The sequence below is a fragment of the Rhinolophus hipposideros genome, assembly GCF_964194185.1.
Source record: "Rhinolophus hipposideros genome assembly, chromosome: 19".
Taxonomy (NCBI): domain Eukaryota; kingdom Metazoa; phylum Chordata; class Mammalia; order Chiroptera; family Rhinolophidae; genus Rhinolophus; species Rhinolophus hipposideros.
Window position 1 is genome coordinate 2,886,645 of NC_138065.1, and position 26,412 is coordinate 2,913,056.

Consider the following 26,412-nt stretch of genomic DNA (forward strand, 5'->3'; position numbering starts at 1 on the left):
TGTCCAGCTAGGTCTTATTTTGGGGGAAACACTAATCTGTCGGTGACACAGGACTGCGTTTGTTGGTGGAGGTTTGGGGCAAGGTATACGTTTTGGAATAGGAGGGTTTGCCATAGAGATTCCAAGTTGGTGGTGGGGCGCATCCCCCCGACCTTGGAAGGGGAAAGACAACCCAAGGGAAAGTAGGAGAAAATGTCGGAGCTTCATCATTTCAAGCTTTTAGATGATTAACTTCTTCCCCCCTTTCTTCCGTTTCCCCCCCACTTGGGTTCAAGCCATTGTTTCTCAGTCTAGTTGTGCAAGACACAGCTCCCCCCGGCTGAGGCTCCCCCCGGTTGCCGGTCGTCAGTTGGCCACTCATAGCAGCTCACGGCAGCTCTCGCCAGGCTGCAGGCCACTCACGCTGGCTGCGGATCGCTCATGGCAGCCCACGGTAGCCCACGGCAGCCCACAGCAGCCCACAGGCAACTCAGGCCAACCTCCAGCTGCTCACAGCAGCCCAGCTCCAGGAAGAGCTGTTGTTCACAATCTTAGCTGTAGAGGGCGCAGCTCACTGGCCCATGTGGGAATTGAACCCGCGACCTCAGAGTTAGGAGTACGGAGCTCCACCCACCTGAGCCACCAGGCCTTCCCTGATTAACTTTTTTGATGCCTTCTTCGTTTAGATCCCACCATCCCCCCCCGCTACCACACACACACACACACACATGCACTCAGCCCTGCTCCAAGGAGAGGGCTTCAGGCAAACTCTCCCCAGAACCTGGTGGGCCCCAACTCGAGCAGCTGCTTCTGGGAACATATGACTAAGATTAGGTAAAATTGGGAACATCTGAGTTTGGGAGGCTACATGGCCCGCCCTCCCCTCGCTGGCTTATCAGACACAGCTGTGAAGGAGAAGGACATCTCGAGTACCCTTTTCCCGAAAACCAAACCTTTGTTTTGCCTGGTTGAGACTTTTCCCCCGGCCCCACCACCCCTGAATCGGTGGAGACAGTTTGGCTGACCAAGGGAGCAGCATTTCTGTGCCTTGGTCCATCTCTGCCATTTGAGCCAACCCCTGGGGGCCTGCAGCTCCCCAGAGAGCAGTGGGGGCCCTGCATTCAGGGAGTGAAACCGGGACCGGATACACGCAAGCACAGACAGACATCAGTCACCAGGGTTCTCCAAGGACAAGGATCACCCGGGGTCACCTGAGAGGAAAAACACTGAGGTCCAGGCCCATGAAGTCAGGGCAGGAGGGCCCGGGCTCTGTGCCAAGGGCAAGCGTCCGGGGGAAAAGCAGTTCCACAGACAGACACGGAAGACCAAGACCAGTACTGGAGATCAGAAAGACAGAGCCAGACTGGCTCCAGCCCCATTTATTACAAAAGAATGATTACAAATCTGGTAGAGAAAAGATCCCTGACAGTCTCGGGGCACCTGCTGTGTCCCCACCCCAGACGCCCCTCCCTCAAGCTGGGGCAGGGCTCTTAGATGCGAAGGTCCCCAGCCAGCAGGGCTGTGTACCGGGCAGCTGTGAGGGGCAGGTAGGCGCCCCCGGCCAGGTCCAGAACGTAGAGCGGGTCAGACAGAGCACTGGGGTCAAAGCCCTCCTTCGCCATCCGAACCTTCTGCTGCTTGAAGGTCTCTGTGGTGGCCAGAGACTCCTGGGGAGGGCGCATCAAAGGGAGGTGAAGGAAAGGGCACTGCGCTGGGGGGGGTGGCTGGGGGCTCAGGTAAGTTGCCTGAATTTTGTCCAGGGGCAGGTATGAGGTCAGGGTCTAGGGGAGAGGATGACAGGGAAGGGCCAGACTGAGAACGAGGGGTGAGCAGCAGTGTCTGGGAAGGTGTGAAGGCACTGTTCTTTCTCCTCAGAGTGTATTATGTGGGGGGGCCCTTTGTGGGGTCAGGGAGCCATTAACTGCTGCGTATATGTGGGGTGGGGTCACAGCAGGAGTGGCTGGTTACCTGCAGCCTTAGGAACCGAGGCCAGGCATAAGGTGGCAAGTTCTCAGAAACATGGGTGTAGAGCTGCCCAAGGTCCAAAGAGTGGGGGGGACGCAAAACCAGGGCTGCCATTCCAGCTCTGCCTTCGTGTCCTGGGTGGGGGTGGGGAGAGGCTCAGCGGCGGTGGCTGACCACGAGGCCTGTTCCCTGCGCCCATCGTACCAATTCAGGGCGGCAGGCCGGGTACTCCCCACACCCCCCACGCCCGGGCACCTGGCACAGTGACTCCATAGACGTTCACCTCCTGGAGAAAATCCAGGGTCTCCAGGGCCTCGGCCACCTGGGTCGTGGCCACGTTCTCTCCCTTCCACCTGCCAGAGAGCAGAGATGTGAAGGGAGTCAGGAGTCAGGGTCTCGTGACGTGGGTGGGGACAGAAAGGTCAGGGATGAGGGCAGGGTGCCCGGGCCACAGGGAGGAAGCAGGTCTGAGAGTGTAGATGAGGAGCTGGGCTTGGGCAGGTGATGAAGGGGCAGAGGTTTAGGGGGCTCGGGTCACGGAGGTCGGGTGCCCAAGAAGGAGTGGGAAACGTAGGGACAGATACCTGAAGGTGTCCCCAGTGCGGTCATGGAAGCGAAGGAAGCCTTGGTCATCGCAGACCAACAGGTCCCCAGTGTTGAAGAAAACATCCCCCGGCCGGAAGACATCCTTCAGCAGCTTTCCCTGGGCCAGCTCTGGCCCCCCAGCGTAGCCCAGGAACGGCGACTGCTGGCTCACGGGAGCCACCAGCAGCCCTGGCTCACCTGGCAGAGTCACGGGGGTCAGGGGTGGCCTTGCCTGCAGCCCCTACTTCCCAGGGCCCATCCTCCCGTGCCAGCCTCCCCACCCCGTTCACCCCACGAGCACGAACCTGGAAGTGTGGCCACACAGTGCCCTCGGGTGTCCCGAAACGGCTCTCCTGTGGTGACATCATAGCGAATCACAGAGAAGGGGAACACATGCTGGGGAAGGGAGGCCCAGGCACGGGGTCATTTCAGTCGCCTGAGCCCCCTCCCCGCCAGCCCCCCCCCCCACACTGTGCACAGCGTTCCCAGTTTCCTCCCTGCCTCTCACCTTGTAGAGCCAGGAAGCCCGGCCCACGGCGCCGCGCTGTCCTGTGTAGTTGAAAGTGGCCACGTTGCCCTCGGTCAGCCCGTAAGTCTCCAGCACCTGCAGGGGCCCGAAGCGCCGCACGAACCGCTCCCAGGTGTCTGGGCGCAGCCCGCTGCCCACCGCCAGCCGGACCTTGTGCCCACGTTCTGCCTGGTTCTGAGGAGTGCAGAGGGACAGGGGCTTCAATGTCAAAATGCCAGCTCCCCAAAGGGACGGCCCATTTTCCCACTGCCCAGAAACCCTCTCCACTGTGACCCCTCAGACGCCCCAGTCATCAGAGGTCCCACTGTCCCGGGCCCCAACCCACCCTTCCGTTTTCTTCTCCCTCCAACCCCCAGACAACTGTCTCAGCGTCTCTGTCAACGACTGCAAGCCTGCACCCCCGCCTCGGTGGCTCTGCCCAGCGTGGTGCCCACGCACCGGGGGCTGATTGACAAGATAGCGGCACAATTCTCCGATGTACTGGAACACTGTCACCCCGTGCTGCTGGCAGTCCTCCCAAAACTGACCAGCTGAGAACTTGGACTTCAGCACCACTGTGGCCCCTGCCGGAAGCCGGGAGGGAGGGGAAGGAAGGAGGTGAGGTTAAGGGCAGCTGCCGTGTGACATTCTCTCCTTCAGGGGGCTGGCCAAGGTGGCCTCTTCCTTTCCCACCTGTGCCTCAGAGGTGAGTGCCCCTTCCTCTCTCCATCCCCAAATGGTCCATCCTTGTCCTCTACCCCAAGTCCCAACCCTCTCGTGCCTTTGCCTCCTCCCCTCCCCCTCCCCCTGGAATGGGGAGTTCCATGAACCCCGTGGCCTCCTTAGTCTGCAGGCCTGTGCAGGCCACGCTTCTCCATTGTACCCGGAGCTCCTGGAGAGCAGGGCCTGCCTCCTCCTTGCTCTGGAGGGTCTACCTGAAGGACTCAGGAGCACTCCAGGTGAGCACCCCAGCAGGTGCTTACTGTTTGCTGGAAGAAACACCTGCAGGAGGACTGAATGGGGCTTTTGGGGAAGACTGACCAATGCCCAAGCAGCCCACAATGCCCAGCAGGGAGCCAGACATGTGGTAGAGCGGGAGGGTCAGGTAGATCACATCCTCCTGCCGGGCGCCACACAGCTGGTAGAAGCCCTGGCACTGCAGGACCTTCAGGTGACTGATCCGAGCAGCCTTGGGGAGGCCTGGGGGCGGGGGAGAGCAGGGAAGGGGGCTCAGCTCAGAGCCCTGCCTCCCTCTTTGCGCCTGCTGGGTTTCCCCAGAAAGAGGCAGAGGCAAGGCTGTCCTGGAAACGTGGGAAGTCCGGGGAGGTGGGAGGATATATATGGCCGCTGGGATCAGTATCCCCTCTGGGGCTTTTGCTGCGGGGGGGGGGGGGGGGAGCCGGGGGGGGGGGAGCCGGGGGGGCGGGGGGACGGGGCTGGGGGCCGAGCAGGTCCCAGGCCCCTGCCCTTCCCCTGTCTCGAGTTTCTGGGAGGTAAGCATGGTGTCCTGGCCTCACCGGTGGTGCCCGAGGTGAAGATGTACAGGCACGTGTCCATCACACTCCGGGGGGCAGACAGGTACCCAGGCACAGGCTCGTCCACTTCAGCAGACACGTCAGCCAGCAAGTCGCTGATTCCAGCAGGATGCGTTTCAGGGCCTGCAGCCCACAGGTGGAGCCCCATGGCTCTCAAGGCCGGCAGATCTGGTTCCAGGGACTCCACGAACTCTGGATGCGGCGGGAAAGCACAGCTCCGCTTCTCTGCCTGCCGCCACCCACAAGCCTTCCCCACCCCTTAGCTTCTTGGCACCGCCCTCCCCCCACCCCGCGGCCCGCCCCACTGCTCTTGGATGAGGGTGAAGAGTATAAACATCCCATCACGGGCCTGGGACCTGAAGCCCAGGGAATCCTTGGGGCACCAGCTCCATCCCTTCGCAAACCAGAAACGCATCCCCGGCCTTGGCGAACCCCAGTGCGAGTTCAGCGCCCGGCCCTCGGCCCTCGGCCCCGCCCCTTTCCTGCAGGCCCCGCCCCCGCGCTCCGGCCTCACCTGGCGCCAGGACGAGCGCGCGCGCGCCGCAGCTGCGGAGGCAGTGCAGGAGGGGTCCGCGGCGCAGGGCGGTGGGCACAAAGGCCGTGCGCAGGCCGGCCTTGGCCATCCCGAACCAGAGCCACAGGAACTCCGCGCAGGCCGGGAGAAGCAGCGCCACGGTGTCTCCGGGGGCCAGAGGGGCCGCGCCATCCCCTTCCCCCGCGGCCCGCGCCGCGCCGCTTCCGGCCGCCCGCTCGCCCTCCCGGGCGCCACCCGCGCCGCCGCCGCCACCCGGGCCCCCGTCCCAGCCCCGAGCGCGCAGGAAGGCGCGCGCCGCCCGGTTGCTCTGGCGCTCGGCCTCGGCGTAGCTGAAGCGCCGCGCGCCCTGGATGAGGAAGGTGTGCGCGGGCCGCTGGCGGGCCAGCTGCGCGAGGCGCCAGGCCAGGCTGCAGCCCGCCTCGGGGCTCTGCGGGGCGGCGGCGGCCGCGGCCAGGGCGCGCGCTCGGAGCGTGCGTTTGCAGCGTAGGGCGCGCACCGCGAAGGCCAAGTCGGCGGCGAGCCAGCGCCACCGGGGCCAGAGGCGCAGCAGCAGCGGCAGCAGCGGCAGCAGCAACAGCAGGGGCAGCAGCAGGACAGCAGCCATGTGCCCTCTTCCGCGACCCGGCGCCGTCTGGCCCCGGCCGCTCGCAGCCGGTCCTGATACTCGCTTCCGAAAAACTGGGGCTGCTCGTTCTGGATCTGAGACTGCTCCTTGCCGGGAGCGCGCGTGCGCTGGCACACGCCCCTTCCCCCCTGGAGCCGGGCGGCGGGGCTGGGGGCGGCCCCCGCTCCCGGCCTCCCCACCCCTACGCTCCGCCCTGGGCGCGCTCCCTCCCGACCGCGCGCGCCCGCACCCCACCGGGTCCTGGGCGGTGCGCCTGCCTCCCCGCCATCCCGGGGTCATCTCCCGTCCTAGGTCCCTTCGCCTCAAGGGCGGTGCAGGCTTCTGGCTGGACTTGGCCTCCAGGTCTGTGAGCCAGGGCGTTTGGGTAGAAGTCCATCTCTCCCGCTTCTGTCCCGGGGCTGGAGGGTGCCACTGCTGTCTCCCGAGAGACCAAGAACTCGGCCCCTTGCCCGTTTGATGCTGCAAGTCCCGGCACGGTAGCCAGAGCCAGGCCCGCCCTCCAGCTGCCGGCAGCCTGCAGCGGCAGCCACCCCGGGATGGGTGGGGGCCGAGCTAAGTAGGGGAAAGGTGGAGGCCCCGCCAGCCAGATTTCTGGAGGGGCCGCGCGGAGGCTCCTCCCTTTGGAAAGGGTGCTGTAATCGGGCAGGCCGGCCAATGCTTTCCATCCCGGCTTTAATTGGGGCAGAGGAAACGGGAAGGAGAGGAAGGAAAGGCCGCCTCCAGCGGTTTACTTTCAAAGGAAGGAGGAGGTTTGAGGGAGGGAGAACCTGGATTCGGAGACAAATTTGCAGGCTGAGCAGGAGCTGTCTGCATTCAGCCCAGCTGCACTCGGCTCCGCAGCTGGCCACGCAGCCCCTGGGTCCGCGTGGGGACAAAAGCCTAGCCAAGCTCCTTCTGCTGGTACAGACTGCAAGAGGGGCCGTCTCCCTGGTAGCTGAACTCGCCCCGCACTTGTCCCCCGCACTTGTCCCCCGTAGTTGGTAAGCACATGGCCTTACTAAACAGAGGATAAGTACCAGCTTGTGGAAGCCGCCAGCTTCTTGAGAGATGAATAAGGACAGACCTTGGCATCAATTTCTGCCCGGACAGGTCAGTGCCTGGCGGGCGTGGCCAGTGGCAGCTGGAAGGACAGGGGTAGGTGGCAAAACCAAGCCCCTCCTGATTCATACAAGAAGGGGGGTGGGCCAAAAGGGCAAAGGGGGAAGTTGTGAAGCCACAGGGGGTGCCCATGAAATTGAGATGAACGTAAAGGGTAAGTGGGGCAGCAACTGGCACAATAGAGATTCTGGCTTGTTTTATTATCATTTAAAAACAACTTTTAAAACACGATTATCTCTGCCAAAAAAAAAAAAAAAAAGACAACCAAAAAAGTGGGACCATTTGACAGTTCAGAGGAACGTGTTTGGGACTCCGGCCCAGCTTGTGGTGCCAACCTCAGGCCAACACAAGCCTCCAGGGCACAGCAGGTAGGGCTGTGGCCTCCCTCTCAGGTCCCTTCCTGAACACTGTGGCACTGGCCCCAGGGAGAGGAACAGGCGCCGGGCCATTCAATGCCCATTTCATAAAATGCCTGTTCAGAGCAAATCAAGACCCGGAGGGGAAGTCACGAGGGACACCCACACACTTGGGTCTTTCCTCTCATCCCAGGATCGCTGCCCCTTTGCCATTTCTCCTTTTGGTTGAAACAGATCTTTGGGAGGCGGGGGAAAGGGGGGCCTTGCACAGCCTCTGGCTTCCATGGAAGCCAAGCAGCAGTGTAATGGGGCTGGGGGCCCCGGGAGGGGAGGAGGGGCTGGGGCTGCATGGCAGCTTATCAGGCTTCCCACCAGTGCGTTTTGGGTGGGGGAGGCTGTTTCCCTATTAGCCCCTCAGCCCCTAGGGAACCTGATTCACCGAGGAGGGGAGGGCAGTCCAAGCAGGGGCCTCAGTCACTGTCCGAGCCCACTGCAGAGGACCCCTTCCGTTTCCGCTTGGCGGGCTTCGGTTTTGTGTCTTCCTCCTCCTGGAAGAGATGGAAGGGGTCACCAGCTGGGACGAGCGCTGCCCCATTCCACCTGCACCCCACGCTCCCTGTGCCCCTGTGCACTGGCGGGGGTCTCACCGAGGCACTGCTGGAACCGGACTCTTCCTCAGCATTGGGGGGCTGTGTGGCGTTCTTTCGACTTCGGGGGCTGGACAGAGCTGCTTTTCGCCGGCTTTTGGGTGGCTTGGTGGAAGAGTCCTCGTATTCCTCGGCCAGGGAGAAGAGGTCGCTGAACCTGAGGGAACGGAGAACGAGCTGTCGGAGTGGGGGCCTCATTCCTCTGGTGCCCCCATCCTTTTCTGGGCCCCATGCCCGGGGCTCTCTCCAACCCCATGGGCTTGCTGGTCATTAAGCTTGTGTCTGCAGCAGGCCCCTCCGCTCGGCCTTCCTCCACCACCTCCCAAGGCCAAGGAGCCTCACTTCATCTTGTGGGCTTCATCACAGCTCGCCTGGACGTGCTGCAGAGCCTGGAGAATTGGGGTCTGGCTGAAAACTAGAGGGGGAAGGAAAGGAGAGCAGTCAGCTGTCTGGGAGCACGCAGCTCCCAAGGGGCACCTCCTGCCCCATCCCCACCGGGCTCCAGCGGCTGGCGGAGCGAGGGCAGTACCGCCGGGAGGGCGTACAGTTCTGCTTGGTGTTGGTCAGGTTGAGGCGCAGGTTGTCCAGGTGCTCCAGGATTTGCTCCAGAGTCAGCTGGGCCAGCTTGCTGCTGGAGCTCCGTAGGCTGTGGGGAAGTCAGAACCGGAGGTGAGGGCTCAGGAGTGCAGACCGCCCCCCATCACCACCACCAGGGTCTCTCCTGAAGACACAGACAGCCCTTACTGGGAGGAGAGCCAGGGCAGGGACCAGCCACAGGGCACTGGGAAGAGGGCGAGGGCCAGTGGTCCTGCCTGCCAGGCGTGTCAGACCACTAGATGTCGCCCACAAGCCAGGTGGGGCGGATGGATGGGTGGCGGGGCTGGCGGCCGAGGGTCCCACCTCTGCCTCTTGCGTGGGAGGCTGTTGTTCTTGATGAGAAGGGACTTGATGTGCTCGGCCAGCAGCTCGTCGTGCCGCATGCACCAGTGCCTCAGGATGCTGGTGGTGAACTGGTCATCGGGGTGGCAGGGCCGGCTCAGCACCATCTTCACCATCTCCTCGCTGGGCCTGGGGAAGTGGCAGGACAGTGGGCACCGGCACCGCAGGCTCTCCCGGGGACTCATTTCCCGAAGCCCAGCCTGCCCCACCCTGCCCCACGCGAGTCCTGCAGTAGCTTCCTGCTCTCACATCCCTCTCCCTCTTCTCTTTGGGCCCAGGAATGCCTGGTTTTGTCCTTTGCGGAAGCCAGGAGACAAGAAGTGAGATTCTTTAGTTTCTGTGCTAGAAGGTGCGTGCATGCACGTGTGGGGAAGGAAGCCACCAAATCTCCCCCACTTTGCCCAAAATAGTCCGGAAATGGGTCAGGGAGGCAAAGGGACAGCACGTGGTGCGTGAGCACTGCCCTGCCCACCAGAGCTGTGGGCCACCTGGCAAGGGGAGAGGGCTGGGAAGACCCAGCCTGCACGGCCCCCGAACCTCCCCCTTCCTTTAGGACGCTCTGTACCATTTCTAGTGTCTCAGGCAAGAGGAGAAAAGGTGGAAGGAAGGCGAGAAGGTAGGAAGGAAAAGACAGCTGTTTCCCCGTTTATGTGGGGCTGTTGGAAAAGTGCCAGTGATGGAGGGAGGGCCCGGCCTCCTCTCCCTCTCAGCCTACCCCTGGCAGGAAGCACAGCAGGTTGAGGGAGGGGGTGGTGCCTGAGCCCTGGGCTCTAACCCTTTCTCCTCTTGGATTAGCCCCATGGCCCCAGGAGTGTGGGGGAGGGGAGAAGGAGGCAGGAGCCACCGGGATTAGAACTGCTGTGGCAGCAGGAAGCAGGGATGTCCGGTCCCCACCTCCCAGGGCAGCTCCTGGTGGGCAGGGGGGTAAAGTCGAGAGGAAGCCCAGGTCCCAGGGGAGCTGCCTATTTGTAAATCACTTTGGGGGAAGGGCAGAATGAGCCCACGTCCACAATAGGAGAAACCACGGCCAAAGGGGCGGGCCTGAAGCCCTTTATGCGGCCCATCTCTTGGTGTGCTGGACTGGAACTCACTTCTCTCTCCGGAGCTGAAGCAGAAGGCAGGACAGGGCCTCTGGGTGCTCTGTGGGGAGGGGAGAGGCCATTCAGGAGAAAGTGTACCTCCAGGAAGAACAGCCCCTCCCCAGTCCTATAGACCCCCAGCTCCTGGCTCAGATGGCCTGCTGGCCTCAGCTAAGAGCAGGAGGGCCGCAGGGAGCCCGCCCTCCGCACGCAAGGCCCTGTAGTGGGAAGGGGGGCGGTGGCTCTGGGCTCATCTAGAAGCCTAGAGGCCTCAGCTGGACTGGGGGTGTCCCACCCCAGGCTTTATACGCACAACCCCACTCACCCTTGTACTTGAGGTGCTGCAGGATGGGGATAATGGTCTCCAGGGGGATGTTGTGAGCCAGGAAGAGCTGCCAGGCACAGTACTGCTCAAAGGTTTCCCAGTCCAGGCTCTGGACTGCGGGCAGAGGAGACAGTTCTCTCCCCCGTCTCCCCCCCCCAGACCCCCCCACGGTTGATCCACTGCCCACCAGCTCCCAGAGCAGGGCTGGCACAGAGATGCCTCCTAAGCCTTCCTTTCCACACCGAGCACGCCCAAAGCCTTCACATGCTGCTGCAGTCCCATCAGCCCTGAGCCCTCAGGCTGCAGGTCCAACGCCCTCTTTCCGTATTGCGAACAAGAAACAGGTCGGGGAGACGTGGCCCAGGACCACACAGCGGGTGGAGTGCCGCTCTCCCCCCTCTCAGCCCCAGAACCAGCTTTCCTCTTTCTAAGGAATACACAAGGCCGCCCCCACTCCCCACCTACTCCCAGGGCATCGGAAGGGTTTGCTCACTCACTGAGTATGTTGAGCACCGAGTCTTTTCGAAACATGACCAGGTTCCCCATCATCACATGGCAGACCAGCTCCTGGAGCTAAGGAGGACAAAGAGGCAGACCCATTGATTGTAAAAGAGACCAGGAAATGCGTATGGAAGAAGCAGGAGGGCTGGTATGGGGAAAATCAGAGGAAGTGAAAACCTAGTTTAAAGGGATAGGGAGGAAATGGCACATGATGGATGCTGGGGTCTCTGCAGGACAAAGCGGTCCGGGAAAGGAGCAACAGGCCTGAGTGGTAACCACAGGCCTATCTGGAACACGCATAGTGAGGGAAAACCACCTACCATGCTCTGACGGCAGGAGAATGGACAACCTGGCCGGAGTCTGGGCCTCTGACCCACCCCGGCTGTGCCCGGGGAGGAGGGAAGGGCTATGGGAGGCCGAGCTCTGCATTACAGGTGTGAGGGAGAGAAAAGCAAAGGCGGGACTCTGCAGTGCTAAACTTCCTCCTTCATGGATGGGGCAACTGAGTGGAGAGGAGGAACAGAAATGGATGCCAGTTCAGGCCTGAGAATGGCCCTGAGCAAAGCTGCCGCTTCTTAGGGACCTCTGCCTGGTGGAAAGGTCACACAGCAATGGCCTGGCCATTTCATCCTGAGTCAAGGGGAAGGCCGGTTGAGAGCAAAAACCAGTCCTTTGCTGTCGCCATGGAACGGAAGCGCCCAAAGACTATGGAGGAGAAGGGGGACCCCCAGAGGGACTGGTGGCCCAGCATGCCTCTCCGAGGTTCGGCCATCCTTCCCAGCCCCGAGGCCTAACGCGCTCACAGCTGCTCAAGAGCGGCCCGGGCTTCCCTTCTGAGGCCCCATTTCCCCAGTCCCGCCTCCAGGCCTCGGGATGACAGCTGGGCGCTCACCTGTGCAGAGTCGATGACGGCCACGATCATATTCAGCAGCTCCCCACTCCGCAAGGTCTCATCTGGAAACTGGAGAGAAGAAGAGGGGAGCTAGGGCAGGGGCCAGGGGGCAGCCCGTGCTCGCACCTCACATATGCTCAGGGGGCTGGGGCAGCCGGACAGGGCCCGAGGCAAAGGCCCAGCTGTCCTGAAGCTGGGCAGCTGGCCCGTGAAGAGCCGGGCTGTTATCAGTGAGCACAGCAGGGGCCCCAGGCAGGGACAAAGCTGGGGCCCCAAGGGACTGGAAGTGACCGTGCGTCCTGCGTGGGTAAGGTGACGACACGCATGGCAGCTCTAAAGAGGGTGTAGAGAGTGAGTGTTTAGGGCGCGTGAGGGGTATGAGCAGGACCCCTTCTGGAGAGGCCAGTTCACCAGGGAGGAAACTGCCATCCTGGGCCCCTCCTCCCTCCAGCTTCTGGCTGAGATCACAGTCCCCCGGTCAGGCCCACACCCCACGCCCTGATTTCCCAGTTCCTGGGAACTTTCGCCAAGAGGAGGAAGAGCTGATACGTCCTCCTCTGTCCCAGTTCCTGGAGAAGACTGCGAGTGAGCTGGGGAAGCAAACGCTGAGTCTGCACTCGAGGCCCTGGGCTGGGGCAACCCACCATTAGAGAGAATCTAGGGTGAGCCGTCGGCTGGCCCTGGGGCTCGGATCTGGGAACGCAGATCTGGCTGGGGGACCCATCCTGGGTTCAGAGGAGCCGTGCGGAGAGGCGCAGACCCCACCTCTCCGCACAAAGCACAGCATAGGGCCTTGGCGGGTTTCAGACATTGTTCCCCTTTGCTCAGCAGGTGGAGGCGGGACAGCGGTGGAGTAGGGAGAAGTGACCCCCCGAGGCCGCGGGCCCCATGCAGGCAGAGCTGACCTCGGTGTAGATGGAGGGCGTCAGGTGGCACAGCAGACGCACGTCGTCCTCCTGGCAGGCCTTCATGTCCATCATCAAGCACGTGTGCAGGTCGCCCAGCTGCGTGGCCTGGGCAAACGACTCGTACAGGTTCATCTTCCCCGCGGCCGCTTTGCTGCAAGACCGCCGGGCCTCAGGCAGCAGCCGGGCCTCAGCACCCAGCCTCCCACCTCGCCGTGGGCCCGGGAGTCCCTCTGCCGCCCGAGACCCCGGGGCTGCTCTATCTCTCGGACGCACTGTCCTTCCTGCTCTTCCTTCCCCAGCGTCCCCGGCAGGGCTCTGCCCGTCAGGAAGCTGCTAACCGGTGACAGTCAGCACAGGGGACGGGGCTCAGGCGGGGCTGGAGAAGGCGTGCCTGCCTGCCTTCTGGGCTCTGAGCGAGGAGGACACCTACGTCACAACATGTACAAAACTTAACTCAAAGTGGGTGAGGGGCCTCCAGGTAAAAATTAAAACTATACACTTCTTACAAGAACACTAAGCGTTCATTTTCATGACACCAAACACACAAGTGACAAAAACAAAAGTGAAGTGGACTTCATCAGAATTTAAAACTTGTAAGTTTCGAAAAAAAATGCCATCAAGAATGTGAAAAGACAACCCACAGAATGGGAGAAAATACGTGCAAACCATATAATTGATCAGGGGACCTGTATCCAGAATATGTAAAGAATTGTTAAAAATCAACCATTAAAAGGACAAACAACCCAATTAACAACAGGAGAGAATTTCAACAGACATTTCTCCAAAGAAAATATGCAAATGCCCAATAAGCACGTGACATGTCCCACATCACGAGCCACCAAAACCAGTGAGACACCACTTCACACCCATGAGGACGGCCGTCATCAAAAAGCCAGAAACAGGGAAAGTGTGGAGAAATTAGAACTCTCACACTGCTGCTGCTGGGAATGTAAAGTGATGGCGCTTACTTCGGAAAATAGCTTGGCAGTTCCTCACAAATTTAAGAACAGAGTTACCATCTGACCCACTGCTAGGTGTATGCTGAGGAAAACTGAAAACATTTCCATGCAAAAACTTGTATATGAATATTCGTGGCATCTCTATGCACAACAGACAAAGAAGTGGAAACCGAAATGTCCATCACTGAGGGAATGGATAACACACACGGTGGTACGTCCACACAGAGTATTACTCGGTCCTAAAAAAGGAACGGAGTACCCATACACGGTTCAAGGGCAGAAACCTCAAAAACATGCTAACTGAAAACAACCAGCCACAAAACATCACACTGGTTGATGCCATTGATACGAAACACCCAGGATGAGTAAAGCTACAGACAGAAAGCACATCGGTGGTTCACAGGCTGGTGGGAGGGAGAACGGGAAAGTGACTGCTAATGGGCATGGGTTTCTTTGCAGGCTGATAAAAATATTCTAAATTAGATCATGGTGACAGTGACACAACTTTGTGAATATTCTGAAAACCACTGAATTGTACACGTTAAAGATGTTACTACAAAAAAAAAAAAAACCACACAGGGAAGGCCCTGGTGATGCCAGCCAAGGGTGAGAGAGTCAGCGTGTGCGGGACACGCTCTCCACGTGCATCCTGAGCTCTCTGGCGTGTGGGGCCTACACTCACCTGGCTCTCAGGTAGTACAGCAGGTGGTAGCCAATCTTGGGCTGCTTCTGATACAGCTCGGAGAGAAGGTCCAGGAGCAGAGAGAAGCTGCTATTGTCCTCCTGCATCTGGCACAGGTTCCTGGAGGTGGGGACGGGGTGGGCAGCTCCCTAGGGCACATGCTCCCAGGGAGCCGGGGGAGGCGTGGCTATCTGTGCCCTCTGCACACCCCGTCCTTCCTGGAAAGGGAGTCCCATCGCCCCAGGACAGGAGTGTGTGTGTGCCAGAGGGAGGAGGCCTAGCAGGGCAGTGCCCCCGACAGCGGGGCGCTTACCTAAATATCAGGTAGAGAGGCTTCCCCACAGACTCCTCCAGAGACCTACAAGAGGAAGGTGACGTGAGATCCCACTTAAGGGACAGGCTGGGCTGCAGGCAGGAGTGTGGTGACCCGCACGAGGCTATGTGCTGGCCTGCTCCTTTGCGAACCACAGGTAAGCGCCCTGTGGCCGCGGAAGCTGGTTACAGAGGGGGCAGCATCCTAGCGTGGAACCACATTAGGGCTGTCACTGTCATTTCAAGGGAGATGCCTGCCCTTCGGGGCGGGTCCAGGGCACAAGGGATGGCGTGCTAACCCCCTTCCCCAGGATGCTGGGCGCTCAGCAGGCCGAAGGAAACCCATGGTTAAATGGATCAGTACACGGGAGAATAAAAACAAGCCAACAGGTTCTCCGTCTCAAGTGCACAGCAAGGGGCCTGCTGGGCTGGACGCTACGAGCCACTCTGGCTCCCTGAGGCCTGGGGTGGGGGGGTGGGGATGAGCCTTACTCCTCGGTGACCTCCTCGGGCAGCACCTCCCCCCGGAAGTGGGCCTTGAAGAGCTCCTGCAGGCAGGACGCAAGGACAGACAGCTGCTCCGAGTCGAAGTCTTCCTACGCGGGAGACACCAGAGGGGATCACCGCCGGGCCGGGCCTGCCTGCCCCACTGCCCGAGCCCCATCAGCGTCCACCTCAGGGTCACCCCGGCCCTCCCCATCAGAGGGGCCCGTGTGGGCGGAGCACGGAGGGGTCAGCTGCCTGGGGGCTCGCAGCTGGGCAGGCCAGGCTGCTGCCCCCCAAGGCGGCGGCCCGTCCTCACCTCCAAAACCTGGTCCACGATTTCCTGCATGACCTCACACTGGGCCTCTGTATCGCTGCACGCAGACGTGAGAGGAAATGTCGAAGTCGTAAGTGACAGCACAGGGCAGGACACACGCCCAGGAGAGCGTGCACACGCACCAGCACACGTAACACGGCCAAGCCAAGGGGCTCTGTGGGAGCCCGAGCTTGGGGCAGACCCTGCTGCTCTCTGGACAGAGGCCCATAGAGAAGGGGCACCCCCATCCTGCTTCGGATGTCAGGCTCCTCTCCTCCGAGCCTACCGAGTGAGAACCCGGGCTCCTGGGGAACAAGGCAGCACCACTCCCAGCCCACACCCCCCAACCTAAACTGCGGAAGGCACCTCGCATGCAGCTTCAACTCGCAGTGCAAATGCCAGCCTCTGGCCACCCAGCGGGCACCCGGTGGAGAGCCCGGGCTGGACCTCCCGGGTGGGGAGCAGGGGCCGTACTCACCTGCCCTTCTGTAGCTGGAGCACCTTGTCCCTCAGGGACTCGTCCAGCTGGTCGAGGAAAGGCGTGATATCGACCGGCTCCTCCACCACCGTCTCCTTAATAGGGTGGAAGCGAAACTCTCTCTTCTTTCCTGAAGGAGTGGGTAGGAGAGAAGTCGCTGCCCAGCCCTGGGTGCTGGCGGCCTTCCCCTGGGCGTGTGCCTGCCCGGCCCAGGGGCCAGCGCTCCGTTCCTCCGGCCTCAGAGCCAGGTACAGGGCGCTGCACCCTGGCGTTTTCCAGCACGGCCAACAAGCGCACTGACAGGCCGCCCCTGCCAACGGGTCCCCGGGGCCGACGCGCCCTGCCCTGGCCTGGCCGCCAGCCTCACCTTTGCTGTTGAGGTCCTCGTCATCGTCGCTGAAGGCTGCCTCTGCGTTGTCATAGCAACTCTCATCCTTGTCTGACATGTGGTTGTCCATCTCCATGGAAACTGGCTCCTCAATTTTGACTTGGGAGTAAAGAAAGACCAGGCGTCTGACGGCCTGCTGTTCCTCTAACACGCCCCATGCTCACGGAGGAGGAGGTCGGGGGGTGGGGGGGGTGGAGGTGGGGCAGGTGAGAGACCAAGGAGTTCACGACCTAAGTGGAGTATGGACCCTGCGGGGGTGAAGGTCTCATGCTCGGGACCCTACAGGATTGGGGGGAGGGGGGCGGTTCTGCCGGGAAGAACACAGCATAGGCCACGACTCCTCTGTGCTCAGCTCAGAACCAGCGAGGAGATAAGACCAAGGACAGTCCCACGTGCCCTTTACTTTAAAACCAAGTTGGGAAGTATGGCTTGGCTTAACCCCTGCCCTCCAACAACAAAAAGTGTGTGTCTGGAATTGGGAGCAAGACCTGAGAATGGTCACCTTCCACCAGGGCCAGGGCTGAGGGAAGAGGAGAGGGGACAAGGCTAAAGGGGGGTAAACACATTCCACAGACGCCTCTACCTACAGGGGTTAAGACAGTGAGAGAGATTAGCGAAAAGCAGGTGAGAGTAGATGGAGAGGGAGAAGCAAGGAGGATGACACAAAAAAGCACACTGGGGAAGGAGAGCCAAGTGGACAGTGTTGGAGAGACGGAGAGCTGCACAGAGATGGCTCGGCCCTGACCCTCGCCCCCCTCGCGCGCAGCCGGCCGGAGTAGAAGGGTCCTGTACCTTCCACAGGGGGGCTAGGCGAACTGCAGAACTCAGGGAACTTCTCCCTCAGCATCGCCCGCAGCTCCTTATCCAATTTAGGGTTGTCAAACAGGGGAGCCAAGTGCCTAGGGGGGCAGGAATGAAGGTGGACATCAGAGCCCCTCAGCCCGAGCTCAGCAGAGGTTCAGGGATGGGTCTGAGCCTGACCAGTACACCTGGCTACACGGAGATCGCCGCACAGGGGCACCGGGGGACAGGGAGGCGTTTGAAGCCCTTTATAATGCGGTGGCAGGAAGGACGGTCCTCTAAGAGGCAAGAGTGCTTTTCACTCCTTTCGGGGTACAGGGGCAACGGTGGTGCAGCCCAGTCTGGAAAAGCCTGAGCCACCAAAACATGAGAAAACACCCCGCCCCGCCCACGGACACAGTGCTTACGCCAACACGCGTTTCTCCACGATGTGGTTGAGGGAGGAAAAGACGCCGTGCCGCACGTGGGCCTCCAGAGGCGGGGAAAAGTTGGGGATGATCTGGAAGGGCGGAGAGAGAACACAGGGCTTTCCATCCAGAGTGTTCTGCTGAACTCGGGCCAAAAAGCTGCTTTGATTTTGATCGGGGACAGCGGGGAGTGAGGCTGCAGAAAGGACTGGAATGTTCCTGACCATTCCAGACTGAAATGGGAAACCGAGTGGACCCCGCCGTTCCTCAGGGCGACTGGATTGTGTTGTCATCATCACCCCTGAGGCTGACAAGCCGCATGGAGACAAGGAAAGACCCAAGTGCAGCAGTGGGACCACGTCTGCTCCCCGTCAAGGGGCACTGGTTAGAGGGGACACTCGTAGAGGCTCAGACAGGCCTGAGGAGGAGGCTGGTGGCACTTACGCGGCACATGAAGTCCAGGAGTGTGGCGGTGATGGCTGGGTGGGGCTTCATGGAGTGATGCATGACCAGGATGGCCGGCTCTGGGGACATGGAATTAAGGCCCCCGCCTCAGAGTCTGTCCCCGCTCCACAAGCCAAGCCATCAGTATATGTGAACGGCTGACAGCGTGTGTGTCCCGGCCCCCATTCCCACTGAACCAGCCCCAGAACAGCTGGAAACGCTCGCCCCCCACCCCCCACCCCCGCCCCGGTCCCCAGCGCTCAGCCTGGAGTAGGGAGGCAGCAGGAGGAGAGGCCGGATGTGGTGCAGCCTGCCCATCCCCACCGTGCAGCCCCCTGCGCCCCAAGACCGAGCACCAGGCCACGGGGAGGAGAGGGTGCAGGATCTTTGGGCCTCATCAAAGCAACTTTCCTTCGAGGTCAAGGGGGCAGTGACAGTCACAGGGACAGCGGCGCTGCCCCGTGAAGTACGGTGAGGGCACACACCTATGTTCATAATACTGTCCTTCTCCGGGCTAAAGAACAGCCAGTCGTAAAACAAAGCCAGCTTGGCGTTCGAGGCGGCGACATTCGACTGGAAGACAGAGGGCAAAAGGACGGGCTTCATCAACCAGCTCCCTTCCCTGCAGCCCAAGGCAGGTCCCAGCGCCAGGACACTGCCATCTACGAAATCCGGTTCCGAGTGACCCAGGGTGGACCCCTCAGCGTGAGGGGCACCCAAGTCTGTAAACAAGTGTGAGGCGCCTGTGGCCTCACCAACCCAGGGGTCCGCACATCCAGAACACACCCTGGCCCCATAAGGGGGCACACCTGGGCCTGGGGGTCCCTGGTCACCCCTGAGCTGAGACAGCACTGGTCTGAGCCCTTGCTGGGTTCCCCAGGGACACTCCTGAAGGGGAGACCCCAGGAATAAGCTGCTGTTACAGCTGACTCCGCACATTCCAGGGACCCAGTCAGGAGGGGCAGGGGAGCCTCCAGAGGAGGTCAGAGGGCAACTAGATGCCAGAGTACAGAGTGTCCCACCCCAGTCACAGGAGGAAAGCGGCTCCGCTGCTGATTCACTACGACTGGAGAAGGGACGGATCCAAAGCTGATACCAAGGGAATGGCACTGAGAGACCTGAGGGGCAGAGGCCTGGGCCTGAGCCCATGTGGCTTCTGGAAGCGGGGACGCCTAGGAGCCCAGGCTCGGGGACTGGCAGTAACAGTGCAGACGGACCTGTTCACCCCAAACCCCGATGGGAAGTAATAATGAGTGCAAGAGATTTCTAGAGACAGGAAGGGAGTCAGGGCTCAGGGGCCTTGGAGAGTCAGGAAGAAGCGTGGAGATACGGCAAGACGGGCGACACGAGGGGAGAACCCAACGGCCTCCACCCCACAGCCCCGCCTCTCACCGTGCATGTGGTCAGCAGCCAACCAATGATGGCCCAGCGGGGCAGGATGTCTGAACTGAGCACTTCATTTGAAGGGTGGACCACCCCACAGATGTAGCGGATGAGGTCACAGCGCAGAGACTGGCTGTCTGGGGTTGACAGGTACTGGCGCTGGAACCAATCCTGGTACCGCTTCTGTTGACCAAACCGCACCTGGGGGAGTGGGCGTTGGAACAAGAGACGTGGAAGGGAGGCTGGGGTCTCCGGCCAGAGCAAAAGGAGTGCCATTCAACTCGAGGCTTGACCAGACCTCAGCTTCTTCCCACAATTTAGCCATTAACTCATTCTCTCTCCAGACTTCCTGATTAAAATAGTCTTTGATTGTAAAAAGGTGCTGGCAGCCACGTGCGGTGGTGCAGTCCTGCTTGCCAATGACCTGTCACGTTTACCCCCGTCCACTCCTCGTTCCTCTGCTAACGCTCCAGTCACGAGCCCAGTCTGTTCCTTTCTCGAGCTACTTGTGAACAGCAAGGAGTGTTCCTGGAGAACGAGAGCTGCGCCCGTTCCCCACTCAGCACCGACCGGCGGCTTTCCGACACGAGTAACCTAACAGGCTCGATGCCCGAGGTCCACGGACTCTCCCAACCTTCCCGCACCAAGTCCTCCCCCCACGGACGCTACGTGGTTACAAAGGGCAGCACGAATGAAGGACCCCGCTCTGGGTTTCCTCTTCTGATCCCCAAATTCAACTAAAACAGAGAGCAGAAGGGTGTAAAAAAACCCCAGAAACATCTAGACCAACACTGTCCAAAAGAAGTTGCTGCAAATGTAGCGCCTGCAGCCGGGGTACCGCATCTTTCATTTTACTTAAACTATTTAAATCGGCCGGGGGCCACGACATGGGACAGCGCAGGTCCCAATGGTTCTCCTGCACGACCTGGGAAACTGGAAGTCGGCTGGAGCAGAGGTTCCCTAGTGCCAGACTGGCTGCAGAGCAGTTGCCTGGAAATTCTGTTAAAAATACAGAACTGCCAGTGTGATTCTCTGGACGAGGGGGACCCAGGAAGAGCTATTTTTCACATGCTCCGCAATTCTGACACAAGTCAGCCACGTTTGGAAACCAAAAGGCAGCTCTTCCTGAGAGCTCCCGGTTCACCTGGAGAAACTGGGGGTTTCCCAGAATGGACACCCTCACTGTCCCCTTTCAGCGCATTTCGCAGTCGTCAGTTACATTATTTGTACACAGCTACTGGTTTAATGGATGCTTTCGACAGACAGACGTTCCACAAGAGCTGGAATTGTCTCTCTCATTCAACACTGTATCCCCTGCTCTTTTTTAAAGTAATGTTTTATTTTGCAATTGCAGTTGGCACACAATATTCTATTAGTCTCGGGTGTATGTGCCCCCATTCCGAGCACCATGCCCAACGCCAGGTGGAGCGGGGTGGGGCACCCACCTGACCTCGATGGGGACAGGTGGGCAGGCTGAAGGCAGCAGCCCGGCCTGCGCCTGCGACTTCTCCTGCTGCACAGACGAGCTTACCCTGGAGGTCATGAAGAGGAGCTTCGTCTCCATGTCTGGGGTCAGACGACACGCTAGGAATTTTCGGGATGTTCTTGACTGAAGAAGCTGCAGGATACCTGGACCAAGTGTGGAAAGGAAGAGAAAAGCAAGCAGCCTGAGGACCGGAAGGAATGGAAAGCAGGGGGCCTGGGCCAGGTCCTGATGGCCAGCGGTCTTGCTCATGGGGAAATTCTAAGACCAAGAGAGGCGGAGCCTCGGTGCTGCTGGGGGCGCTAAGCAGCAGCTGTGTCTGGTCCGCCGCCCCCTTCCTGGGACTCGGGGTGCTCGTTCTCTTCTGTGGCCAGCCAGGGCCTGCACTCGCTTATTCCAGCTGGCCACATGTGGGAAGTGAAGGGGGGTACAGGCAACCCTCGCCTCTCTTCCTGCTCCTGATGGTCCTGGGATCAGGGCGGGGTTGTGGCCTCAGCACGAGCTCTGGAGTCCATATCCTGCCTGACACTAGCTGTGTGGTCTTGGGCCAAATATTATATTATACTTAATCTCCTTGAACCATGTTCTTTATCTGCAGACGTGGAAAATAAAATGTCCATCTTACAGGGAAGCCTTGGGGATGAAATGAGTTAACACACGTGTGCCTAGCACACAGTAGGCCTTCAGAACAACTCAATCACATTGACTTGAAGAGTGTGGAAGGTAGAACCTGGCGCTCTTTTTTCCTGACTCCCCCGGTCCTAGACTGCTTTCGTGTTGTGTGCGCACACACACACGCAGACACACACGTGTTGGAGGTGGTGTGGGGAGCAAAGCTATAGTTATTGCTCAGACCACAAGCAGGACCCGGGGAGGGGGAGAGGGAGGTGGGAAGGAGCTTGTCAGGGGAGGCACACTGAGCCTCTTTCCCTCCCCCAGAGGGGATTCTGACCCCGCTGGACCCTTGGAATCCAGAGGCAAGACTGCTTCCAGAAGGAGCCTTCTCTACGGGACTAATTCCAGCCCCTCTGCTGACTCAGGCTCACGAGCCGACCTCACTCCCCTGCTGGAAGATGGTCATCAGCTCACCTCCTGAGCCAAACAGCTGCCGGCAAGGAGGAGGAGGTCCTGTTCTCTGCCTCCCTTTTTCTTAGGAGTACTGACAGCTGGAGCCTGCCAAGTAGGGGCTGTCTGGAAGCCACACGGATTGTTCTACACATCTGCCATTCCCATGTACAGCTGTACTTGGCAGAGCCTGCCCGGTCCCAGGCTTCCCATATTTGACCGCCAAAGCCTCTCCTACCCAGCATCCTCTGCCCTCTTGATTCAAGCAGTAAACACACTGACCTCCCACCTCTCAAGAACAGGATGCCGCCCTTACTCACCTGTGAACTGAGGACTCAAGGCCTGAGGGTTATGGATGATATCTTTCCAAAGTAGTTCAAATTCTGGTATCCTGGCAACATTCTGAAGTAGCCTTACGAGGTCCCGGCCAATCATCAAACATTCCATGAACTTGATTGGGGGAGGGGGGCACGGACAGGAAAGACAATGAGAACACGGATTGTTTACCTGCTGCAGGGGGACAAAGGACAGCATGTTCTAGGGAGGGTAGGAAAGAGGGTCGAAGGGGTTACATGGTTTCTTCTGGAACCAAGGGATTGGCTCCTAGCTGTCCAGGGGAAGAGAGGTGGAAGTTGGGGACTGACGACAGGAAAAGCTATTGGACACTGCGGAAGCCCTGGGGTTTCCACATTAGTCTATTGCCCTCTCCTCCAGAACTGTTTCCAGCCAGGTCAGAAGAGACTAAGATTCTAAAAGGAAAGGATTGGCAAACTGAGCCCCAGACATCCTACCTCCAAACTCACTCAGTTCTACGGAATATTCTGTGCTAACGGAAATAATCTGTATCTGTGCTGCCCAAAGGGCTAAAGTGGCTCATAAGCACTGAAAATGTGGCTCAGTCAGCTAAGGAATTAAATGTAAAACTGCTAGGTGATCTTAATTAGTTTCCATTTAAATTGCCACATGTGGCTGGCGTCTACTGCACGAGCCCAGCCCTAGGATCATTTACCCCTGAGAGATGTGACAGTGGGCCATTCATAAGGTCACTTGACCAGGGCCATTACCCAGGTGGGTAGGTGCAGAGGAAGACCACACTGGGCACGCAGGGACAGCCTGTGCCTGTGGTGACAAGTGTCCATGCAGCTGAGCAGGAAAGTCCCTAGGTAGCCAGAGCAACAAGCGGCATTTCTGGGGAGTAGCCGGTTCCACACTGATCCCCCATCTGTCAGGATGATGGAAAACACCGGCCCCTGGCCCCTGCGTCTCGCCAACGTGACCTAGCAGGCACAGGTGGCTGCACAGGGCGGTCACGGGGGGCTGTCCTGGGCTGCAGCCCCAGACTTCCGTCCTCACCCGCTCCCGCAGCAGCGAGATGCAGAAGTCCACCTCCTTCTGCCGCAGGGCCTGCAGCTGGGCGGTCCCGTGGTGGTCCACAACCAGGCGGAGGTACGTGTACACGGCCATTGCGATGAGGATACTGCTCTTCAGCACCCACTCCCTGTGGGGACAGAGGAGCCACCTGCATGTCGGCCCTGCCGCCCTTCCGCGCGCCCGGCTTTGGGGCCCGAGGGTGCTGTCGCCATCTATGGCTGTTGGCTGGCTGGGCAGGGGACGACTTTCTGCTACTCTCCCAGGTGCCCAGTAAAGGTCAATGCGGAACGGAAGCCTTTCTCTTTACCACACAGCTCCTGGCTTCCACTGAAACAGCTCTGTTTGTGACTCACGCTTTCACACACTGACAGAGCGCTTCTCAGGTGCCACACTGTGTCAGGTACTAGGGACAGAAATAAACCAGAGCTTCCTCCCCGGTCAGACAGTGGGGGGTGGGGGTGTAAGTGTCCCGAAGTCTGCGGTTCCTAAGTGAGGTCCGTGGACCACTGGGGACCCTGGTGGTTTTAAACACACTGCGTGGGCCCTCCCACCATGCTTATCACTCATAGCCTCCATGCCACAACCTTCCCCGGGCTCTCTCCAGCCACGGATTCCACTCCCAGACGCTGAGTCACCTGCCCTAAATCACAATCTGAAAAGAACAAGATTTGGGACGCAAAGCCCATTTTCCCAGGAGTTGCAGAATTTCCCTGGGGGAAAGGGGGCAATGAAAGAATTGTGTGTGCCCTGCTGCTTTACAAGGGGAGAAATACACAGTGGGGAGAGTCCGAAACTCCAAGCCTGTCACAAAGTGCCCAAACGGGGCCCCGTCTCCCCCAACAAATAGTTTGTAATGGCTTTGGCACCACTGCTGGAAGGAGGGAACCAGAGGAAGAAAGTTTAATTAATCCAACCAGGCAACATCCTGATTCCGGAAAAGTGCTCAAGCCACCTAATTAAGAGACTTTGGCCCTTTCCTTTCACAGAAGGAAAGCAGCAGCCAGGAACACTGGGGAGGGTCCCCCTCCCCTGCCTGCTACCCTATAATTCCGTAGCCCTAGAGACACTGGGGAGGGAGGGAGACGGAGGGAGTGGCAGAAGACAGTTTTCAACTTCCAGGGACTCAGTGGCACCCAAGGATGGGAGGGTTTTGGAGAATAGGTGGGGCAGTTACCTGACACTTGTACACAGAGACTGCCTAAGCGAGGGAAATTCAGCTTTAAGGTATGGGGACAAGTATCTGACAGCAGGAACAAAATGAGAACAATCACTTTTTAGGACGATTGCTAGCAGAGATGACGAGCATATCTGAATCCTGGGGTGGGATAACGAACAGAAAGAGAGGAAAGGGAGACCCTCTGAGCCAGGATGCCAGAAAGGCACAGCGACCTCAGAGAAGCAGAGGCCTGGCAAGAAATGGCTAGGCTCTCGTGCTGAGCAACGGAAGAAATGTCCCCAGCTGCCGCGGACGTCTACACCCAGGGCACTGGGTGGCACTGCACAGCGCACCTGGCACAGCTCTCAAGCTGGGGCTGGGGCAGAGCACAGAGCACAGCCTCCTCTTCCTTGAGTGTGACTAAGGAGGGGGGTCATTCTGCGGAAGCGCAGGAGACTGGTTGCTATTAGCCTCTCAATCATTTGACCACTATGGGGTCCCCCCCTAGGGCTGGACTCTGAAACCAGCATCTGGAAGTCTGAGGCCACGGGACCAGGAGGAAGGCCTTACCCCCAACCAAGTTCAGCTCTCATCAACTTTCTGGCCCTCTGATGGGGAAGAAAACCCAACAGGGCGCCCTATGCCCTCCCCCCCCCCCCACTGCAGCCTCCAAGCCCCACGTGCAAACTCGAGCAGAAATCCATTACCTCCTCACTCCCACTGCTCCCCGGGCCACTTTGACAAAAGGGGAGTAGGGGATGGATGGAAAGTCTTGGAAGGGAGAAAAGGGGTACCTGCCAGGCCCGGGTACTTGGCTGGCCCCACTCTGCTGAGCTCATTCTCCCCTAGCTCCCCCCAAAGATAAACATTCCAAGGAGGTCTGGATCAAAAATAAATCCTTATCAGATGAAATGCGTTTTTCCTGGGCTCTGAGATATTTCAGGAAGACCTTCGTTCCCACTCCTTCATCCCCAGGGCCACACTAGGCAATAACTCCTCCCCTCGTCTCCCTCATCCGCCTCCACGTCTCCACCTAAGGTGTTTGGAGCCACCGAACAGTCCTCACACCACCGTTGCGCCCCGTTTCCCACCCTCATCCACCTTTCACAGGGCACTCTACCTCTGCTCCGTCAGGATATCCAGAACACTCTCCGCCAACCAAATATTCTTTGCTGTAACATCCCCACCTGATCAAAGGGGGAGAAAACAGAGAATCAGAAAGACTAATCAGCAACTCCCAATTATCCAATCCATTTCTTCACCCATCCTGCTGGTCAATCCTAACTGGTGTCCCATCACTGATGTTCTGAGTGATGGAAAAACTGCCCATTGTTCTGCCAGGCATTCCAGTTTCCCCCTTGGCCTCCAGAGAAAAGAGAAAGGAAGGTTCTGGATTTTTCCAGAAACCAAAGCTGCAAGTTTTCCACAGACTGGGGTCTGGAGTGGGAATACTGCACCCCTTGAAAGGGAATGTCTGGGAAGGAGACATGAAAAGCCCATGGCTGGACAGAAAGGATGCTTTCTGCACAGGCCTGAGAGGTGCAGGTGTCTGGTTACAGCTGCACTCCAGCCTCTGCACGTCTCAAATCCTGTGTCAGCCTCATGACAGGCCAAGGGTTTCTTGTTTCCAGGCATCAGTCTACAGTGCTTGCTAGGGTACTTCCTGGGGCAGGATTAACATGCAGCAACGCCAGCCCAAAGCCTTAGGATGGGAAGTGGGGACTGGCAGTGCCAAACAGGGAAGCAAATGCCAGGAGAGTGGATAAAAATAGCCAGGACAAGGCTGTGTCGTGCCCCAGGTCCTAATTTAAAAATTTCACGTTCACATAGTCACACATCACATAGGTTAAGGTTTATACGCATCAAAACAGGAGTATCAGTGTTACATAAAACAGAGGCAACAAAGAACCAGTGGGCAAGGGGAGACAGAGAGACAGGGACGTTTTCAAACACACGCATGCGATCTGGGGTGTAGGAGAGGCGGCAGGGGCAGGCCTCAGGGATTCGCCACGGCTCTGATAGACGGCACCAACGCCAAGAAGATAATAAAACCTAAATGTCAGGGTCTGTTCTCTGACATGGTTCGTCCCTCAAATTGGCCTTAATCAGATGTCGTAGTTATTAGAGAGCAAGAGCTCAGAAATGGGGGTGGAGGCCAGGAACATGTCTGGGTTTCTGAGAGCATAATGTGATGAGAAATAATTATT

The 26,412-nt window shown here is 59.2% G+C and overlaps 2 protein-coding genes across 3 annotated transcripts in view; both read right to left on the bottom strand.

Moving 5' to 3' along the window:
* Positions 1-1,302: 1,302 nt before the first annotated feature.
* Positions 1,303-7,067, bottom strand: SLC27A3 (solute carrier family 27 member 3). 2 transcript variants are annotated; one of them, XM_081026919.1, is made up of 10 exons: positions 5,087-7,067; positions 4,555-4,764; positions 4,079-4,237; positions 3,497-3,621; positions 3,038-3,232; positions 2,835-2,925; positions 2,529-2,727; positions 2,200-2,297; positions 1,948-2,078; positions 1,303-1,646 (listed from the first exon to the last, which is right to left on the bottom strand). In XM_081026919.1, the coding sequence occupies exons 1-10, from the start codon at positions 6,009-6,011 to the stop codon at positions 1,470-1,472; spliced, it is 2,310 nt and encodes a 769-aa protein (XP_080883045.1). In that variant the 5' UTR covers positions 6,012-7,067; the 3' UTR covers positions 1,303-1,469. The 2 variants fall into 2 exon arrangements, with proteins under 2 accessions (XP_080883045.1, XP_080883046.1); XM_081026920.1 differs by having other exon boundaries at positions 1,316-1,646; positions 4,555-4,786; positions 5,087-5,966.
* Positions 7,012-26,412, bottom strand: part of INTS3 (integrator complex subunit 3) — a 32,421-nt gene continuing 13,020 nt past the window's right edge. The window contains exons 6-30 of the mRNA XM_081026918.1: positions 25,326-25,392; positions 23,032-23,176; positions 21,999-22,128; positions 20,662-20,759; positions 19,140-19,331; positions 18,233-18,320; positions 17,748-17,827; positions 17,304-17,395; positions 16,888-16,994; positions 16,075-16,194; positions 15,708-15,837; positions 15,233-15,287; positions 14,923-15,026; positions 14,432-14,476; positions 14,119-14,238; positions 12,475-12,628; positions 11,570-11,638; positions 10,674-10,749; positions 10,177-10,290; positions 9,864-9,912; positions 8,734-8,901; positions 8,379-8,479; positions 8,176-8,248; positions 7,834-7,990; positions 7,012-7,734 (exon numbers count right to left, since the gene is read on the bottom strand). Of these exons, the coding sequence (XP_080883044.1) occupies positions 7,657-7,734; positions 7,834-7,990; positions 8,176-8,248; positions 8,379-8,479; positions 8,734-8,901; positions 9,864-9,912; positions 10,177-10,290; positions 10,674-10,749; positions 11,570-11,638; positions 12,475-12,628; positions 14,119-14,238; positions 14,432-14,476; positions 14,923-15,026; positions 15,233-15,287; positions 15,708-15,837; positions 16,075-16,194; positions 16,888-16,994; positions 17,304-17,395; positions 17,748-17,827; positions 18,233-18,320; positions 19,140-19,331; positions 20,662-20,759; positions 21,999-22,128; positions 23,032-23,176; positions 25,326-25,392 (2,612 nt within the window). The 3' untranslated portion in view covers positions 7,012-7,656. The remainder of the gene's footprint in view (positions 7,735-7,833; positions 7,991-8,175; positions 8,249-8,378; positions 8,480-8,733; positions 8,902-9,863; positions 9,913-10,176; positions 10,291-10,673; positions 10,750-11,569; positions 11,639-12,474; positions 12,629-14,118; positions 14,239-14,431; positions 14,477-14,922; positions 15,027-15,232; positions 15,288-15,707; positions 15,838-16,074; positions 16,195-16,887; positions 16,995-17,303; positions 17,396-17,747; positions 17,828-18,232; positions 18,321-19,139; positions 19,332-20,661; positions 20,760-21,998; positions 22,129-23,031; positions 23,177-25,325; positions 25,393-26,412) is intronic.

Coding starts and splice junctions, on each gene's coding strand:
- SLC27A3 (XM_081026919.1), bottom strand. CDS start 6,011: ATGACCCCGGGATGGCGGGGAGGCAGGCGCACCGCCCAGGACCCGGTG. Junction 3,622..4,078: donor TGTGGGCTGCTTGGGCATTG/GTCAGTCTTCCC, acceptor GGCTTCCGGCAG/GGGCCACAGTGGTGCTGAAG. Junction 1,647..1,947: donor CTCGGTTCCTAAGGCTGCAG/GTAACCAGCCAC, acceptor CGCCCTCCCCAG/GAGTCTCTGGCCACCACAGA.